The sequence below is a fragment of the Ambystoma mexicanum genome, chromosome 2p (genome assembly GCF_040938575.1).
Source record: "Ambystoma mexicanum isolate Mex_15411 chromosome 2p, UKY_AmexF1_1, whole genome shotgun sequence".
In the NCBI taxonomy this organism is placed as follows: Eukaryota; Metazoa; Chordata; class Amphibia; order Caudata; family Ambystomatidae; genus Ambystoma; species Ambystoma mexicanum.
The window spans coordinates 626,624,549-626,645,029 of NC_090923.1; the positions used below are offsets into that span (position 1 = coordinate 626,624,549).

The window sequence follows — 20,481 nt, forward strand, 5'->3', positions numbered from 1 at the left end:
GCAACGGCTGTTGACCATGGAAGTTTCAAGGGTGAGGTCCATCAAGTCCCTGCTCAGCATGATGCCATCGTGCATCTACCTCGTTCGGCTGTGCAGGTTGCGGATGCGGCCACTGCAGGAGTTCCTCGACACCCGTTGGATACAAGTGACGGGAAGCTTCAAAGACAAGATCGCCCTCAACGAGACTTTCCGTCGAGCGATCCGGTGGTGGGGCACCCGCGCGCACCTCGCGGTGATCATGGACTTCCAGACCCCAGCACATCAAGAAACTGTCACGACGGACACCCCCCTCGAGGGATGGGGCGTGCACACCGGAAATCTCCACGCAAGAGACCTTTGGCTCCCGGAGGAGAGGTCGCTGCTCATCAATGTCCTGGAGCTCTGGGCTGTTCTGGGCAATCAGGTCCTTCCTTCCGTCCCTCAAGGGCAAGGTAGTACAGGTCTTCACCGACAACACCACCACATCTGGCAGCTATCTCCCGCTATACCAGAACTCCGGGGCAGTCGTCGCTGTGGTCTCACCGCCTGGTGAAGGAGTTCATGAAAGGACTTTTCCACTCGTTTCCCGCCGGTGAAGGCTCCGGCCCCGGTGTGGGAGCTCAATGTGGTGCTGACTAGGCTCATGGGTCCGCCATTCGAGCCTCTGCATTCAACGCCTCTGAAATTCCTGTCGTGGAAGACAGCGTTCTTGGTGGCCATCACCTCCGCACAACGAGTGGGAGAGATCCAGGCCCTCTCCTGTAAGCCTCCGTACTTGACTTTACACGCAGCGAGGGTCGTGCTGAGGACGCACTCCTCCTTCATGCCCAAGGTGCCGTCGGTCTTCCATCTCAACAAGCGCTTGGCGTTACCTGTTTTCTCCCTGTCGCCTTTGTCACTGGCTGAGAGGACTTTGCACTCGCTGGATGTGGCTAGAGTGCTGAAGTTCTACGTGGACCGCACAAAGAGTTTTCGGAAGACGTCACAGCTGTTCGTGATCCTTGGCCCTGTGAACCAGGGGAAGGCCCTCTCCAAGGCCTCCATCGCCAGGTGGCTCTCCGGCTGCATCACGCACTGTCACCGGTTGGCAAACCGACCGTTGCCTGGCTGTCCGAGAGCCCACTTGACCAGAGGGATCGCTGCAACTACAGCGTTCCTGCATGGTGTGCCCCTGCTGGACATCTGCAGGGCGGCTACGTGGAGGTAGACGCACACCTTCACGAAATTTTACTGCTTCGACCGGGATTCCATGGAGGAGTCCAGAATCGGCCAAGCAGTGCTGTACAACCTGCTTGCTTCAAGGTGAGCCTGATGAGGAGGTAAGAGATGCTTAATCTTGAGCCTTGCCATCTCCCATGGTTGTGCATGTGTGTACTGCTATGTATTCATGAGCATCTGAATCCATGCCAGACCCCATGCTGGAGAAGGAACAAGTTACTTACCTGTAACTGTTGTTCGAGGGGATTGGGTCCTCCGACGTATTCCATATCTATGACGGTAATCGCCACAGCTGTGCTACTTACTGTCATAGATATGGAATACGTCGTTGGACCATCCCATCGAAAGAACGTTACCAGGTAAGAGAGTAACTTGTTCTTCTCCAGCATGGATTCACATGCGAACCCTCTGCAGCTCCTCTCTTGGTCCTACTGCCACTTTACGTGCTACCAAATCTGAAGATGGCTGCCAGAGGAGGGGCTTGGGTAGAGGGCAGTCATTGGCTGGGGGCAGTATGACCCAGAGACCAGTGATTGGTTATTAGGAGAAAGACAGTTCAGAAACGAAACTGATTTTTTCTTTTAATGAGTATTCCCAGCCTGACGACATGGAATATTCATGAGCATGTGAATCCATGCCGACCAATGCCGGAGAACAACAGTTACAGGTAAGTAACTTGTTCCTTCTCAATGATCCTAGCCATCATGAGCCTTCGAAAGTACCCCTCGATCACCGAGCGAACTGACCAGCTCGCTAATGGGCAACTTCGCCAGAAGCGGTGCCGTACCGCGGTTGCACCCGGATCTTCGATGGTCGCCAGCTTGTGGTACACGTTGCCTTCCTTGTGAATTTCAGCACCAAGGGATCCTGTCATAGTGAAGTTACTTCAACAGTGATTGGAAGGGCGTCTATGTCGTCGGTGTTCAGTGGCAGTCGTGAAGAGGCCTGCATCGGTGAATCTTGCATTTCTTCATTGCGAGGGATTGCATCTGGACCTGACCGGAAGAATTCTTGCACCCGCAGCTCCTGGGCACCTCTCACCGGAACCAACGGCGGGAAATCCAACCTCCAGTGACCCCGCCCTCCACCTGTGTCGACCCATGAAGTCATCTGGGGAAAATCAAAGTCAGGGGTGGTAAGTAAACGTGCAAAGCATTTGTCCCCTCAACCCACCTGTCCTCCATAGGATAACATTGGGATAATTTCCCTTTGTATCCAAATCTTCCAATTCACTGCCTTTTGGTCATTGAACCTGGGTAGCATATCTTCCATTGCCAGGGGTTGTACCTTGTATCGCCAAAAGCGACCTGCAAACTGATGTATTTGTTTTACTTAAATATATTGCCAACCAAAGCACAGGAAAATGCAGTGCTTTGGTTGACAGTATATTTAAGCAAACAGTAGCCGCTCAGTATGTGTGCACTCTCCATACAGAAATAGGTTGCTGTGACCCACTTATTGTGTTTGCAGGACACAGCAACCTGCAAGTGCAGTGGCGCTCCATTAATTGAGCGGCTACTGTTAGCTGAAATAAACTGTCAACCAAAGCACTGCATTTTCTGTGCTTCGGTTGGCAATATATTTAATTAAAACATAATTTGGTCCACAGGTCCCTGCACCCTGCTGTCTGCGGCCAACAGGGCACACCTAAACGGGACCTGTGCCAAAAGCGCTGCACCCAAAACACTGCATACCAGAGAAAAGTTACTGTAAACTAGAACAGACAATTCACAATCAGAAATTCTCCAGCATGGGATCTGGCATGGATTCACATGCTCATGAATATTCCCCGTCGTCAGGCCGGGAATCCTCGGTATCGAAAAAATCAGTACCAGTTTCGTTTCTGATCCGTCTTTCTCAGTAGTAACCAATCACTGGTCTCTGGGTCATAATGCTCCCAGCCAATGACTGCCCTCTCCCTAAGCGCCACCCCTCGCAGCCATCCTCAGATTTTTACCGCATGTTCAAGTGTTGGGAGTCCTCGTGCCTAGCTCTCGAGCTTTTGCTGCGTTTTCGCGCTTTTTTCAGGAGATTTTTTCATTTTTTCGCTTAAATAGAGCCTCAAGCTCCACCGTTTCTACTTCGGATCCGTTTCGGAGTTTCTACGCCCCTCAAGGTTGAAGATTTCGTCGAGTTACGCTTTTGGAGGATTCCAGAAGTTCCGAGGCCTACCCCGGACATGGCCCAGGAGAAAGGGAGCTCGACGCCCGGGAAACTGTTCAGGACCTGCCCTGGATGCCAGCTTCAGAACGTTTTCAAGGAGAACGAGCATTCGTTATGCCTCTACTGTCTCCAGGAGGACAAGACGCACAAGGAAAAGGACTGCACGTTTTGTGGGAACATGTCGGAGCGGACCATGAAGGATCGCCACCTCCGTCTCGCCAACTGGCCGGAAGGTAAGAGCCCGCCAGGCGAGAAGAAGAAATAAAGTCCGAGCGGTTTTCTAAGTCCTGTGAGGGTGCTCCGGCGACGGGGGCCCAACAAAAGGCTAAGCACCGCGAGTCCGCGGGCACCGGGAGCGCCGAATGGTCGGGCTCCTTGGCTGCCAGGCAGGGCGCATCCTCCCCGGCGCCATCGACCACGAGCCAACGCTCTGACTCGGGTAAGAGGAAGTCCGAGAACCCGGCGAAGCTTCTGGAGAGGCCCCGGTCGATCTCGAAGATTCCGGCAGAGGGGGAGCGAGGCTCGGACCCTCCCCCAAGGTGAAGGCCCCGGGCGTACAGAAGGTGACGTTGGCCTTAATTCACCCTGCTAAGACCTCGATTGAGGATGCCGCCGCGGCCCTGGCTCAGCCTGTGGAGGCTACACCAGTGGAGGCGCCCTCAGGTACCAGAGTCTCCCTGCCACCGCGGAGGGAGTCGTCCTTCAGGCCCATCGAGAAGACCACCACAAAGTCCTCGTTGGAAAGGGTGGGGGAGGGGTTGGTGGCCGTCGTGGATACGGACACGACCTCTGAAGAGGAGCTCATCCAAGTCGTGGAGGATGCCCAACCCATCAGGAGGGATCCCGACGAGGGCGACGACAACGCAGACGAGGCTCCTCAAGAGCCCTCGCTCCCATCGTTTCCGGCGCCGCAGGACACCTCAGCGGCCATTTTGTCAGCCATCCAGTCCTTATGCTCGGAGATAAGGACTAAGTTGCCCCTTCCCCCGACGGAGGTACCTGAGCCAGACCCGACGGAGGAACCGGAGCTAGGACCTTCGGAGAGCCCACCACTTAAGAGGAGGAGGTCGCATCCTAGGCCTCCTCTCCCGCCTCTGCGGCCTTCTCTGCCTTCCCCCCGGTCCACTACCCACGGGGATGATACAGGCATGGACACGACTACGACGGGTGCGGATGATGACGGAGGCGACTACAGGACGTGTCCCCTGTCGCCCCCTGCCCGGGCGTCCCCGCCCGTCGAGATTGGATCCTTCCATGCTAGGATTTCCAGGGCATCCGAGCTCTTCCAGCTCTGCCCCGAAGAAAAGGAGGGGTTCCTTTACCAACGGCGCGAGGCTAAAAGGAAGACGGTCCTTGCCGTACCGCTTCTTGATGACATCTGGGATGAGGGGCTCGCCCTCCTCAAGAACCCTGCCACGGCTCCTGCGAAGAGGGACCGGTACGACTTCAACCTCCCCTCCGGACGGCGAGGGTAGGAAGCTGGATGCGATGGGACGACGGGTCATCTCATCTGCAGCGACGACCATCAAGGCGGCCAACGCCCTGGCCATCGTAGCCCGCTACGACAGGGAGTTGTGGTTCAAGATCGCCCCTCGGTTGGACTTCCTTCCGGATGCCAAGAGGGCTGAGGCCCTGGAAATCTTACAGGAAGGTGAGATTGCCTCGGACCACGCCATTACGGTGGCTACGGACATCGCCGACACCGGTTTCCGTCAGTTGGGCAACAGCGTTTGCCTGAGACAACGATGATGGCTTGAGGCGACGGATTTCGGCCAGGACTTTCAGACCAAGGTTTTGGACATGCCTTTCGATGGGAACAACCTTTTTGGCAAGGCGGTTGATGAATCCCTTCAGGCGATCAAGACGGACACGGAGACGGCCCGTGCACTGGCTGTGCTCCAACAGCGACGGCCGTCCTTTCGGAGCTCCGGAGGCAGACAGGGTGCCTCCAAGGGAGCCGGCAGCGGCTCCTCTACGTACCGTCAAGCGGCAAGGTCTTCGTCGCAGGAGGCCTACAGGGGACGCGGCAAGTCAGGTGGATCCCGCCGTCGTCGCCAAGGTGGTCAAGGAGGCAAAGCGGCCTCCAAGCAAGATTGAACTGACCGTCGGGTCGGGCCCCCGCCGAAGCACCCCGGTGGGAGGCCGGCTGACGAAGTTCGTAGGTGTTTGGGAGTCCATCTCCACCGACTGTTGGGTGCTGGACGCCCTGGCCCTGGGGCACGCCCTCGAGTTCCAGAAGAGGTGCCCCCGCATTCCTCCCGTGGCCAGGAAGGAAATCACGTCCCTCAACTGCTGTTGGAAGTAAGGGCGATGCTCCAGAAAGGTGCCATCGAGCTCGTCCCGAAGAGGCTTCGGGGCTCCGGAGTTTACTCAAGGTACTTCCTCGTGAAGAAGAAGACAGGAGGATGGTGTCCCATCCTGGATCTGCGACGGCTAAACAAATACATCAAGGCACAGAAGTTCCGGATGGTCACCCTCCAGCACATGTTGGACTTGGAGGATGCTTACTTCCACATCCCTATTCTAAAGAGACACCGAAAGTTCCTCAGGTTCGTGGTCAAAGGGCGGCACTCCCAGTTCAAGGCCCTCCCGTTCAATTTAAAATCGGCGCCCAGGGTGTTCACCAAGTGCCTAGCACCGGTGGCGGCGCGGCTGTGCCTGCAGGGGATTCACGTCTAGCCCTACCTGGACGATTGGCTCATACGGGCAAGGACAAGGGAGCTCGCCGTGGAACACACTGCGAAGACCGTCCAGCTGCTCACAGACCTGGGGTTCTGCATCAGCTTTCCAAAATCCCACCTGGTCCCGTCGCAAGGCGCCCTGTTTCTGGGAGCACAGGTCGACACAGTGGCGCAGCGGGCCTCACCGTCGGAGGAAAGGATAAGGACCATCCTAGGAAAGGTGCAACGTCTGCTGGCCAAGTGCCTCATCGGAATGATGTCCTCCTGCATTTATCTGGTGCGCCACTGCAGACTTTGGATGCGGCCCTTGCAAGAATTCCTCGACGGCCCCTGGATCCAGACGACGCGCAGCTTCGAGGACAGGATCCCGCTCGACTAAGCGTTCCATCGGGCGATACGATGGTGGGGTGTCCGCGCTCATCTGACAGCGGGAACAGGTTTCCTAGCCCCGGCCCACCAGGTGACGACGGATGAGTGCCTGGAAGGTTGGGGAGCACACACCGGGGGTCTCCACGCGAGAGGCCTTTGGCTCCCGGAGGAGAAGACTCTCCACATCAACATCTTGGAGCTCCGCGCAGTGTTCTGTGCCCTCAGGTCCTTCCTTCCGTCCCTCGTGGGGCAAGGTGGTGAGGATCTTAACCAACGACACCACCACAATGTTTTACATTCGGAAGCAGGGCGGAACCAGATCCCCTGCCCTATCCTAGGAAGCCCAGGATCTGTGGCATTGGGCCGTCGCCCAAGGGATGTTTCTGGTACCCTTTCATCTGGCAGGGATAAAAAACACCATCGCCGACTCACTAAGCAGAGAGCTGCGCTTGTGCCACGAGTGGGAACTGCGCCGATCAAGTGGACCGACTCTTCCGACGATGGGGCAAACCCCAGATCGATCTCTTGGCGACGGCGGCGAACTCCAAGTGCCGGAGGTTCGCCAGCAGGTTTCCCCAACCGAGGAGCATGGGCGATGCTTTCTCGTTCCCCTGGGACAGCCTGTTCCTTTATGCATTCCCGCCGTTGCCATTGCTACTCCGGCTCGTCAACCAGTTCAAGAGGTCCCGGTACAGGATGATCCCCGTCGCACCGGCGTGGCCGAGGCTGATCTGGTTCCCGGACCTTCTGGACTTGTCAGCGTCCACACCAGTCAAGCTGCCGACGGACGCGGATCTTCTCTCCAGAGAAGGAGGCGCCATTCTTCATCACGAACCAGAGTCGCTGAACTTGCAGGCCTGGCTGCTGCAGCACTAGAGTTTGGAGGATACAACATCCCGGCCGACTGCAGAGAGGTTCTTGCAAAGGCCAGGGCATCCTCAACTCTCGTGCTACGGACATAAATGGAAGAGCACAGAAGATTAACCCTCTGTGGATTACGGCCCCTCAAATATTGCCGTACCTACTGTCTTTGGCCAAGGCTGGACTATCTCACGCTTCCATCATGGTACATCTGGCTGCCGTCTCGCGTTGCACCAGAACTACAGGACGGGCGTCCTTGTGGTCTCATCGTCTGGTGAAGGAATTTATGAAAGGACTGTTCCGATCATTCCCGCCGGTGAAGGCCCCTGCCCCGGCGTGGGAGCTCAACGTGGTGCTAACTAGGCTCATGGGGGCCCCATTCGAGCCTATGCATTCAGTGCCGTTGAAGTTTCTGTCGTGGAAGACCGCATTCCTCGTGGCCATCACCTCTGCACGAGTGGGAGAGATCAGGCCCTGTCTTGCAAGCCTCCATACTTGACTTTTCACGACACGAGGGTGGCGCTGAGGACGCACCCCTCCTTCATGCCCAAGGTGCCATCGGACTTCCACCTCAACGAGCCCTTGGTGTTACCAGTTTTCTTCCCGTCGCCTTCGTCGCCGGCTGAGAGGACTGCACTCGCTGGATGTAGCTAGAGCGCTGAAGTTCTACGTGGACCGCACAAAGAGTTTTCGGAAGACATCACAGCTGTTTGTGAACTTTGGACCTGTGAATCAAGGGAAGGCTCTCTCGAAGACTTCCATTTCCAGATGGCTCTCCGGCTGCATCATGCACTGTCACCGGTTGGCAAACCGACCGTTGCCAGGCCGTCCGAGGGCCCATTCGACCAGAGCGATCGCTGCTACTACGGCGTTCCTGTCTGGTGTGCCCCTGCTCGACATCTGCAGGGCTGCTACGTGGAGGTCGACGCACACCTTCACGAGATTCTACTGCGTCGACTGGGATTCCAGGGAGGAGTCCAGAGTCGGCCAGGCAGTGCTGCGCAACCTCTTCGCCTAAGGTGAGCCTGGTGAGGAGGTAAGAGTTGCTTAATGTTGGGTTGTTTTATTGCTTGATATTGAGCCTTTTGCCACCTCCCGGGGTTGTGCATGTGTATACTGCTATGTATTCTTATATTCATGAGCATGTGAATCCATGCCAGACCCCATGCTGGAGAAGGAACAAGTTACTTACCTGTAACTGTTGTTCTCCAGCATGGGTCTGGCATAGATTCACATGCTCATGAATATTCCCCGTCGTCAGGCCGGGAATCCTCGGTATAGAAAAAATCAGTATCAGTTTCGTTTCTGATCTGTCTTTCTCAGTAGTGACCAATCACTGGTCTCCGGTTCATAATGCCCCCAGCCAATGACTGCCCTCTCCCTAAGCCCCACCCCTGGCAGCCATCCTCAGATTTGGCAGCACGCGAAGTGGCAGTATGACCAAGTGAAGAGCCGCAGAGGGGTAGGCGGGAGGGTTCGCATGTGAATCCATGCCAGACCCATGCTGGAGAACAACAGTTACAGGTAAGTAACTTGTTCCTTCTCCAGCATGGGGTCTGGCATGGATTCACATGCTCATGAATATAAGAATACATACACTTTCTCTGTCAATTTGTCCAGTTATCCCTCCAGTTGCGACATAGACTGCTCAGTGTGCCCAGCGGTGCCATGACGGGGTTCTGTGATACAGGCTTCTCCAGATTACATTGCCCTCATCAGGGTGCAAAAAAGTCAATGTCCTCCACAGTGCTTTTTTTCTTCCCCTTTCCAGGTGCCATGTCCCTCTGTCTTCCTATTAGATGGCTGGACCCTGGGCAAGCTTCTCAGAACAGTCAAGCCCCCAAGTTTCCACCACAGCCCCCACTGCTGACTGAGAGCAAGAGTGGAAGAAATGCGAGTATACACTTGACCACCCGTCCCTGTAGGACAACTGTGCACCTGCTCCATGGCTCCACTGCTTGCGATGTTACTGGACTCTCCATTGGGCTGCCCCCTGTTAACTGTAACGTTTGTGGCATTGCCTCCCAATCCATGTACCTCTCGTCAATCCTCTGGAGCATTGACATGCCTTCCAAGCACAGGGAAGGAGCCTGCACTTGCTTGTTCCACAATGCTCCTGGCAACTGCTCGGTGTCCTGGGGCCTCGGCACCCCAGGCCCCAGCCACGGCAGATGCTATGGAGCTGCAGGAGGTGTGCTGCGCAGCGAGGGAGCAAATCTCACCCAGCGTCCAGGAGAGAGCTGGCCTAAGCTGTGCAACACTGCGGTACACACACCGTTCTCTCCCCGACCCCTGCAGCACGCATACAGAGTGCCTCCCCGCGGCTCCTACTACCTCGTCCGACAGCTGTACCTGGTGCTGTACAGCTCCATCGCAACCACGGGCCCAGATAATCCAATCCGTTCAAGACTCGGGCTGCCACTGCACAATAGTGGAGTCTGCCATTGGAGTATATTTCATGACTTTTTGTTGCGATACAATGGCCTCGTTTCAGCTGGGCCTACCACGCCTTGGAGAGCATCTCTCTAAGGCACCCATCTTGTTCGGACTCTCCATAAACACGTCTTGGAAAATGTCCTCTGAGTGTATGTGTCCTCTTCCTGAGCAGCCACACTACTCTTCCTCTGTGAGTGCAGACAAAACTGAGCCGAAATTGGGTCATGCGGCTCAGAATGCACTGACTCAGTGGGAGTAGCTTCACCCAAGGAGAATCCAGGTCACAGTCATGTAGACAGGCTCATCGGTCAGAAGAAAAGTGGAAGGCAGCCGTCCCCAAGTTTTGAATGTTGCATTGGATATGGTTGGTGGGCTTAGCCAGTGTTCCTGGATACATTCTGTGGTCCTGGAGCTGAAACTGTAGACCACTGGAACATAATAGACCGTAGAAGAAGTTATCTGAAGGAAGAAGATGCCAGCCACTTCCAGAGACCGGAAGAGCCTTCTGAGTAACCGCTGCTGTCCCGACCTCCAGTTCTGAGCAATAGGAAAGATCCAAACGAGATGACTTCCTCTCTTGGACTGGTGAACAAATGACTTGTGTGCTTTTGGAAGAATTCTTTATTTCTGCATTTTGACGTTCTGCATTTTGTGCCCTCCCTGGAAGAGTTGCGACCTCAACAGCCTGCAATTCGCCAGTACCCAAGGTACTGTGTCGTGTATCGTCGCCCGAAGAATGATGCTGCCTGTAACTTTGTAGGTATCTTTCTTGAACCGCAGATGCTCAATCCAGCTCCCCAACATCCTCTCACACGAGACAAGGACCGAGAACAGTGTAAGTCTCCACCATCGCAACATCTGTTATTCAACCAAGCTGGAAAAGGCGCCAACAAGACAGAACAGAGAAGATACTTTGCTGGGCATCCGTCCGCATGAGCTGTCGCCAGATGCACCGAAGTCCCCTTCTTCGGTCGCAAAGACCAAGAACCATGTGACTTGGTCGGCTATCGCCTTTCCACTGGAACAATCCTGCAGCAACAAATTCTTCATTTTATGGTACTGTCCTTCTCCCTGTAAAACTTACCTGGAGCTTTGCTGGCTGATACCGTGTTCCTGGGGGCTGCAGGTAGCTGTATGTCACACCCCTCAAGGGCTCCCATAGAGATACATTGGGGTGACAACCCATTGTACTCTCTCCTGCTTAGGACACTGGTCCTTGAGGCAGCCCCACAAGGAAACCCTTAGCCGTTCTCAACTTGAAAAACGTAACTTTACCAACCCGCAAACCCAGAAGAGATCCTGTTGAACTCTTGAACACTGTATCCTGCCTATCCTGCTAATCTCCTGCCCTCTGGTGGCCTAGTTCCCCTCTGAACATTGTGAGACTTTCATAAGATAGGGTTGGACTCTTTAAGACAGGTTAGAACAAAGCTATACAAAGTTATAAGTTGGAAAGGTTTGCAAGCCACACTGATCCCCTGCAGTAGTTCCTCCTATGCTGCTGCGCTCCGCTGGAGCAGCGTGCACACTCCACCTGAGAGGTAAGCCGTGCGGTTTTCATTATGCCCTCAGTGTAATTATAGGCATGCAGCCTCAACTTCTGTGAAGCATTGAAACTGCCCACTTGTATTTAATCACTGTGAAACATTTGCCTCCTTATATAATCTTTACTGCACCAGAAGCCCCTTGCTGTTGTGCTTTACAGGGGAAACTAGGAGGGCCCGCAAGCAATGGCCCGAAGTACCATATTTAGAAATGGCTGCTGCTAGAATACCTTGACCAAGCGTCCCACCAGCCACAGCTGCTGGGTTGCTATTGAGTGCCCATACCGTTTTAACCAATCCAACAACATTGGCAAGTGGAAGCCGGCCCGCCCACAAAGGCCCGACAAGAAAGGCTCCTGTCCAAACACCTATAGACTATGCTTGGAGCTCTTCCCTCCGACACGCCTCCCCGACACCAGATGGCACGCACTGCTTACCTCTTGACTAGCATCCTCTACGACCCGAATCCCAACAACGGATCAATAGTAGGATGCCCTAAGAAGCTAATCACATACGCCAGCTGCAGCTACACCACTGTGACTAGACCCCACCTGAAGTCCTGGCCAGTGCAGAGCTACGCACTACCTACACCCCTACCCAACAGGGGCCAGAGCTCAAGTCACACGGCTACTACCTACTGGACTCTCGCACCTTATTAACCGAATGCACCAATCCTTGAACCTGTAAGCTGAGCTGTAAGCGTTTTGTAGGCCTCACCCTCTCTCGGGTACTGCCTCGCATTATGCTGCTTGCAAATAGACTCAGAGTAAATGATTAAATGTCTAACCGCCCAACATAATGTGACCTAACTCACCAATTGCGATCATCGCATATACCTCTGGGCTTTTTTTTTTTTTAACTACTTTACTTGATGAGATTGGCAAATGTACTCATTCATAAATGTGTAAATGCATGACCAATTATCCAACGGAACGTGTAACACTCACATCTGTAACATCCGCCTTTCAGTCCGTGACCTGCAAAGTGACCCTGGCCAAATGCTCTAAACGACACCATGCTATTGAAATAATTGTGTAACTGCTTTGCACTATACAAACTGCTAAGCTACCGCACCTAGAGCACTTTTACCGCATAGCACGAATTCCACTTCTTATCGTAAATTAGTTTCTGAACCTTTTTGCTGGCACTACTAAACCATCTCTTGGTGAAGTGCATTAACCGCACAGTTTTTTGGCGCAAACTGTACTGGCTACTAGATTAGAGTGCAACTCGCCTTAACGCTAACTTAGTTCCACTTGCACTTTAACCTAATACGCTGGAATCGCGCTTGCTTGTTTCCATTCACACATCACTCCACCCAATCGCACCTTACCTAACCTTGCTACCAAGTGCTAGCCAACCTGTCACACACCAGGCATTAATCACCCTGCTAACCTCCAGCTGCAGCCATACCTTCACCTGCGCCCACCCATACCACAATTGCCACACTATGATCCAACCTCCCAGCAAGCACTCGCTTTCAGATAGACCCCACCCTAAACTGTTTACCACAAACCTCGACCAACAACCTTCACACTGTCATACTATCTATGCCGCTCAACCTCCCCAACTCCTGTACCATTCCCCCACTCGCTTCCTACCATATGCTAACACACAACACTTCAGCCCACCCCTGTGGAGGAGCCTACAAACCTATCCTATTAATAAGGTGACTGAAACCTATCAGCGCTTGACCTTGCAACCCAAACAACAGCAGACTCGCAATTTGAACTAGGTTCAGAAGGTTCCTAATTTCAACTACTACTCCCTCAATTAGCTGGAGGAATATGCATCTTAACTACAGAACATCCACCCACACCACTAAGACATCTAAACCCCACACTATCAGTTCAAATGCTCAGCACTCACCCAAGACTGACGCCTTATGTACTTTAAATTATAACACAAACCTTAAAGAAACATGATCCAGAGAGCCCTCATTAATGCAAGATCACTCCTCGCACATGCCCTAGACGTCATAGACCTTATTACAACTAACAAACTCGACTTCATTGCCATCACTAAATCCCGGCTCCACGCAGCAGCAGGCCCAGCCCTCTCGCTCGCTGTCCCTTAAAATTACACCAATTTCAGGACTGATGGACCCACTTCTAAAGGTGGTGGAGTAGCTTTCATTGCCAAGAACTTGCTTAACATCAGAGAAATTCCCAACAACATGTTCAATTCAGGAGAACTACTCCATCAAAATTGCCTTATTGCCAACGGCTACTTTGAACACTCACCTGATTTATAGACCTCCTGGCCCAATATCCTCATTCGAGGTAGCACAACTCCTTTCCACAAACACCAAAACCAGCTCACAAACCCTACTATTGGGAGACTTCAACTTGGGCTTTAATAATCCCAAGGATAACAAAGCCCTATCTCTCAACACCACCATTACGGCACTAGGCTACACTCACAGGATCAACAACCCCACACACACATCAAAGGTGTCACACTTTACTGGCTTGCTGACCTTAACTGGAACACAAACATGCTCTCCAATGCCCAATCACAGCGTCACATTTCACATCACCAAGATCTCTGGGACCAAAGTCCCCCCACCCACGGAACCTGCGGCCCTATCCAGAAATACATGGAATATCACAGTAAACAATATCTTCCCTTTGCTACACCCCATCACAGCACACCAAGACACTAGGTCTAACGACCCCTCAATCTTGGTTGATATATACAACCAAACCGTCATTGCGGCCATTGATAAAGTTGCGCCCCCATCCCTGCACAAAGCTAAAACATTATATCCCACCTCAACTCCTGATGCACTCCTAACCTAAAAAACCATGCGCAGCTCTAAGAGAACTGCTGAGGCTAACTGGAAGAAATTCCCGACTGAACTGAATAAAGCAGCCTTCGCAGAGGCCTCTAAAAATGGCAAACGGGCAGTCCTTCAAACCAAAAGCTCCACATACAATGAGAATAACAAACGCCACATCAGGAACCAAGGAACTCTTATGCATCCTCTGAGAACTAGAAGCACCAATGCCACCACCAGAGGTCTGCCTCAAATATATGAGCTGGTGCACTGGCATTCAATAAGCCCTTCTCTATAAAATAGCCCTACTTCATTCCAAAATTGCAAATAAAAAGATCAACCTTAAACCTGCCCTACAACCTCAACTGACCTCTAGTCAAGCCAGTTATAATACTGCCGCACGATTCAAATTCACATCCATCACAAACACTGAAGTCCAAAAAATGATCTCCAGTCTCAAACCTTCAAGATGCCAAGGTGACCATTGCCCAGCTTTGCTTGTCAAATTCTGCGCGACTGAATTGACACCTTTTATCACAAAACTAATCAATGCCTGCTTTGAAAATGGCACCATCCCAACCAATCTCAAAGACGCTTGGGTCATCCCCCTACTAAAAAAAATCTACTCTACACCTGAATATACTGACAAACTATCGCCCTATAACCACAGTGCCCTTCCTCCTCAAAACACTGGATAGAGCAGCTTACCTCCAGTTCCAGAACTATCTGGAAACAAGCAACCACCTCGGCCTACGCCAATCTGACTTCCGCCCTAGACACGGGATAGAAACAGCGTTATTGGACCTGAAAATTCAATTCAGTTTAAAGACAAATGCAAGCTAGCCCTCCTCCACCTGCTTGACCTGTACTTTGTAATAATCTAGCGTCAGCGTCCCACTCCTTGCTGAAAGCCATACAGTGGATACAATCCTTCCTTATGGACAGAACCATGAGTCTTCTCATCCAGTGAAGCTCCAGTGCCAGCTCTGATCACCTGCGGTGTACCACAAGGCTCCTGTGTCTCACCTACACTCTATCGTATATTCACTAAACCACTATTTGACCGCCTTGACGACTTGAGTGTCATCTAATCTAACTACGCAGATGACACTCAAATCCTTATTCCTATCTCGGGTGCCTACGACATAGATTTGTTATCACTTAAAGTAATCTACCAAACCATCCAGGCTTGGATGGCCCAACACAGATTATGCCTTAAACATGAAAAAAAAGAACTTCTCCTCATGGGATCACAATACCGCCTCAACCAACTTGATGACTTTTTTTTAAAGCCTTCAATATAGACGGCATCACTTTCAATGAAGTAAAAACCCTTGGCTTTTATCTGGACTCAACCCTCACCTTAACTAAACAAGTCAACGTCACAGCCTCGGCAGCAGCTTACACATCCAAACTCATTAATGTCTGCAGACCCTTCCCGTCACCCGATAGCTGCATTACACTAGCCAGAACCCTCATCTTGTCCAAACTGGACTATTGCAATGCCCTCTACGCTGGTACCAAAACATACAATATTTAAAAAAAACTACAGGTGATCCATAATGACGCTCTCAGAGCAGCCCTAAACATCCCCAAAAATACTCACATCTCAGTGACTAGAGGGAACCCCCAATGGCTACCTGTCCAGGAGCACATCGTCTTCAAAACTCTCACGCACAAATGTCTGCAGAAGTCAGCCCACAAATACCTAGCAGATAAATCCATTACCATCCAATCCAATTGGCCCAATCGCTCAGCACAACTGCACATGCTTTCCACCCCCAAGATTCAAATTGCAGAAAGCCGGAGGCAGCAGCTTCCCAGTGGTAGCTGCCAAACACTGGAACACACTATAAGCCTCCTTCTGGACCTTTTGCAAACATCTGAACACATGGCTTTTCACACAGGAACTACTAAAATAAATCTTGTTCAGCATCTAGCATGGTATCAGTCTAACGATCACTGTAACTTAAGTTGACGTTGTAATGCGCCTTCGTGTACATTTATGCCTCTGTATATATGTAACTCTTTTGCTTTTATTTTTCAGGAACAGCGCCCAGATGCCTCTGGTGTGGGTGCGCTTTACACATTTCAAAATAAATAAATGTTTCGGGTGATTTTATGAAGAGATTTGTTACTGCACATATGGTCTATTGCTTAAGAAACTTGCAATTGTGTTGTACATGTGTTACTGTGTTTTAGTGCTTTCTTACCTTGCAAATATTTAAGTGTGCCCGATATATAATGTGTTATACAACTATAAGTGCATTCATGTTTCCCTAAATTAGTGTGTGCGCATAGTTCTTTGTACCTTCCTACAGTCCTCCTCCCCTCTTAGACTAAGCCTGGTTGCTCATCCTTTCTACCAAACATTTGTGTGGTTCAAGCCAAACCTAAGAGTTGGAAGCCTGTTCATCCAAGGTTGCCTTTTCTCACAGACAGTAATGTGTGTAAAACTCACTAACAATCTTGTTAAAAGATCCCTGTACTTACATTAAGATTGACTCATCGGCTAGACATATCACACATTTGCTACAACACTGATTTACACTTTAAGGATAAAACATTCTGCCTTGGGTATGACCGGCATATAGAGCTTTACATATTAGTGGGTGTGTGAGCTAGAAATCACGATAAGAGCCACACTTTTCCAAATTCATTAAGTAAAACAGAATTCCAAAGAATAGGGGAATATCATCACTTGCTTCAATGTTAAGATTTTCAATTTTGATATTGTCCCATTCCTCTGCTGGTAGAATAAAGTAATCTATTAATGATCTAGCCCTTGCACCACTAAAGGTTTGTTTTCCTAGGTTGCCTGATTTAGTGTGCCCATTTACAGCTCTTGGACCTCAGCCCAATAAAGATGATGAAAATGTAAGGCCCGTTGGGTCTGTTTTGTTGTCCTTAAGAACAAAAGGTGATCCAGTCCCAGCTAGGACTTCATCTACAAACCAATTGACCAGTCTGTACCCCATTCTAGCAGTTTAGCTGTCAACTGTGGTGAATATGAAAGTGTCTAACATAATGTTCCAGATTACTTAAAGAGGAAGTTATTTGTTATAAATGCATTATAGATGTTGACTAGGTAGAACAATTGTCAAATATCTAGAAGAGAAGATCTAAATATTAACAAACCATCCCTTTACACTGTCTTAGATTGCAACCCATCTCTAGTTGCTTAAAGAATATACTCGTCCTTAAACATACTCCTTATCCCCTTGTTGGACTTGCATATCCCTTGATTGTGAAGGGCTTGAACATCCTGAAATGAATGCCCCTTAGAGTTGGAACCTTAGATAAAACCAGGGTAAGTGGTAGGGTCTCAGGCGTAGAAGCCAGGCAAGGCTACAAAGGGGTGTTTTTGCAGGCTCAGTATCACCACAGTAACTCATGCTCAAATGTAGAGCTAGAGGCACCAGGGCAATACCCAAAATGTGAAAACTTTTAGAGATCCTAATGCATATGACCTTATCAGACGTGAAGATGCAATTATTTTGGTAATAGCATGGTGTTATGACTAGGTGTTGCCTGTATTTCTATTTAATGATTTTTTTGATGTTTTCATCTCTTTTTAAGTACTCCAGAAACCAAGATCGTGAGCCCAGAACCTCAGGCAGGGATCATAAGGATGAGATTCTGGGACGGCAAGGTGAGAAAAAGATCAGCAAGACTGGAAAGGCAACCTTTACAGAGAAGGTAAGAAACTTAAATGTGTACAGTCTTCTTCCTGAAAGCAATTTCATCTAGCGTGGGTGGGTCTCTGTTGGGGTGCCTTCTCTCTTTAGTGCCACCATTTCCCTTGGATTTTTTTATTTTTGCTTCTCTACATAGATACATTGTTATTTTTTAACAACTTTATTTGAATCGTTGCAGCATAGAGGAAATACAGTGTTAGGACATATTAACAATGCATCATGGTAAGTACGTATCGTAACCCCCCTTCACCGCCGTTGTACTGCATTTCCCTGGAGCCCCTTGAAATGACTTGCTGCTCTGGAGCTGCTACTGGGGTCACAGGCGCGGTTGGAAAGTCTGCATTTGAAAGGCCTGATCATATTCCAAGACTGGGGCCCAAATATCAGTTGACTGAACCAGTGAAGTGCTCCCTCTTTGGCCTGCGTGACTTTCTCCGCAACGAGGATATCCCAGACCTTCACCACCACATAGGTAGTTGGGGGCCCTCCTGAGCTTTCCAGGTGCGGGCGTGAGTAATCTCTGCAGCCAGGAGGGGCTGGGTGAGTAGCTTGGGTGTGGGACCAGTCTTAAGGTAGACCTCCGGATGTGGGATCCCCAGTAGAATTACCTCTGGGTCCATTGACAGCCTAAAATGAGTGAGTGGCCTCAATCGCATTGAGTGTTTCCTCCCAGAAGGCTCGCACTTGTGGGCATTCCCACCACATTTTCCCAGGGCACCGCATTGTCTCCAGCACTTGGGATCCAGTGAATTCCTGAAGTGATGTAAGCTTACAGGGGGATAATGCAAGCGATCTAGTAGCTTCAAAGTACGTTCTTTATTGGTGATACATCTGGTAGCTGTATTGTTCCTAGACTAAATGTCCACCTACAGTTGGTCGTCAATAAAATGCCCTAGGTCTGCCTCACATTGGGTCATGTATGTGGGTCATAGGGTTAGCATATCCTCTTGAAGTAGTTTGTAGAGTCTTGTGATGAGTCCTCATCGGGGGGCCTCTTGGAGCGTGAGTTCTAAGAAATTGAGCTCTCTTGTGGCCTCATGTCTGATGGACGGCTGGACGATCCAATGTTGGATCTGTGTGCAAGAGAATCGAGGGTGAACCTGATTTTGCATTTCTCGAATGTGAGTGGAGAGCCCTCCTTAAAAAGTTGTGAAATCGTCTGCAGTCCCGCCTCCCACACTCAGTACTTGAAATTAGCCGGTTCTAGTCCTGGGGTGAAGTCAGGGTTCCTAAGGACTGGCGAGCATGGGCTGGTACCATTGGGAGACCCTTTTTCCCCCCCAAGGCCCAAACCCAGATTTGCAGGGTCGTCCTGGTAGAAGAGAGAATCAACACCCAATGTTTGCGTGCAGCCGCCGATATGTGAAGTAGGGAACAGAGCGGGAGGGGGCATCTGGCTTGTTCAATAAGTACCTATTTCGGGGGAATGTGCTGTTTCTGACCATGCAGGGGTGTTTGCCAGTTGTGCCAGGTAGCAGCAGAGATTAGGGGCGCCCATTCCGCCCCACTTGGCAGCACCTGTTATTACTTTTTGTGCGATCCGGGCTTTTCCTCCTTTCCAAATGAACAATGTATCGACAGAGCTTCTGAACTAATTTAGTGAGTGATCCTGCTTTAAAAACCTGGAAAAGACCCAAGAGACTGTTCCTCATACAGGCCTATCTCGCTTCTTAACATAGACGCAAATATTTACCCAAAGGTGCTGGCTAATAGACTTTCGAGGGTCTTCCCCAAAATTAAGAGGTCAAACAGGCTTTATATAGGAAAGCACCTCTGGGGATATTAGACAGGCCATCAATCTAGCAGAGGTGGTAACAATGGAACACCGGGATCTGGCCTTATAGACCTTAGATGGAACTAAGGGTGGATTGGTCCTTTATGCGCTTGGCTCTTGAGGCATTTCGTTTCAGCCCCCTTTTCCGCACAATGCTCTTGGCTAACTACAGGGGCCCGAAAACAATCCTGAAGATGAACCAGAAATTATCGGCCCCCATCGTACTCTCATGCGGGATAAGAGAGTTGTCCACTTTCCCAGTTATTCTTCACTCTAATTATAGAGCTGTTCGCCCAACGGATCCGGAACAACATAGCCATTGAAGGGGTGCGAATAAAAGACTAACATTATAAAGTATGTTTGTATGCAGAAGACAATGCTCTCCCTTCCCAATAGCCAATTATCGTTGCCAAATGCATGGACATTGAAAAAAGCCACAGGCTTTGCCATTAACTATGCTAAATCGGGTCCCTTAGGAGTGGGAATGTCTAGCAACACAGTTAACCTCCTCCGACCAACCTGCCCATTAGAATGGAGAACTAACATGATAAAATACCTAGGGGTACACATAGCGGCAAAACCCTATAATGCCTATACGCAGCTATGTTACCAAGAGGAAGCAAATAAGAAAAAGAAGCTAAAGAAAATGAAACTCTGTGACATATGAGCAAAACAGTTATGCTCAATTATCTCAGCAAAGCAAATAAATGTAAACTATTGGCGGAAACATATGTATTTTGTGTTCACCTCCCCACCCCCGGTTCCCATTTGTTCTGTATTTTGTTGAATTTTGGTGGCCCCCTGATCGATACTCGTTCCTCCAATAACATATAGTTGTCCATATCACGTTGCCATTTAGAAAATGCAGGAGGTGCGGGTGTGCCTCATGCCATTGCTTTAGTATGCTTGGCAATATCTAGGGCTTTTGACTGGAGAAATTTCTTACAAACAGGAGTAGACTGTGTCGCCCAGTATGCCC

The 20,481-nt window shown here is 50.6% G+C and overlaps 1 protein-coding gene across 2 annotated transcripts in view; it reads left to right on the plus strand.

Annotated features, from left to right (window-relative positions):
• The window catches only part of RBM6 (RNA binding motif protein 6), a 1,836,548-nt gene that overhangs the window by 1,252,254 nt on the left and 563,813 nt on the right, over positions 1–20,481 (plus strand). For both annotated transcript variants that reach the window (XM_069644148.1, XM_069644149.1), the window contains exon 17: positions 17,610–17,729. In XM_069644148.1, coding sequence (XP_069500249.1) covers positions 17,610–17,729 — 120 coding nt within the window. The remainder of the gene's footprint in view (positions 1–17,609; positions 17,730–20,481) is intronic.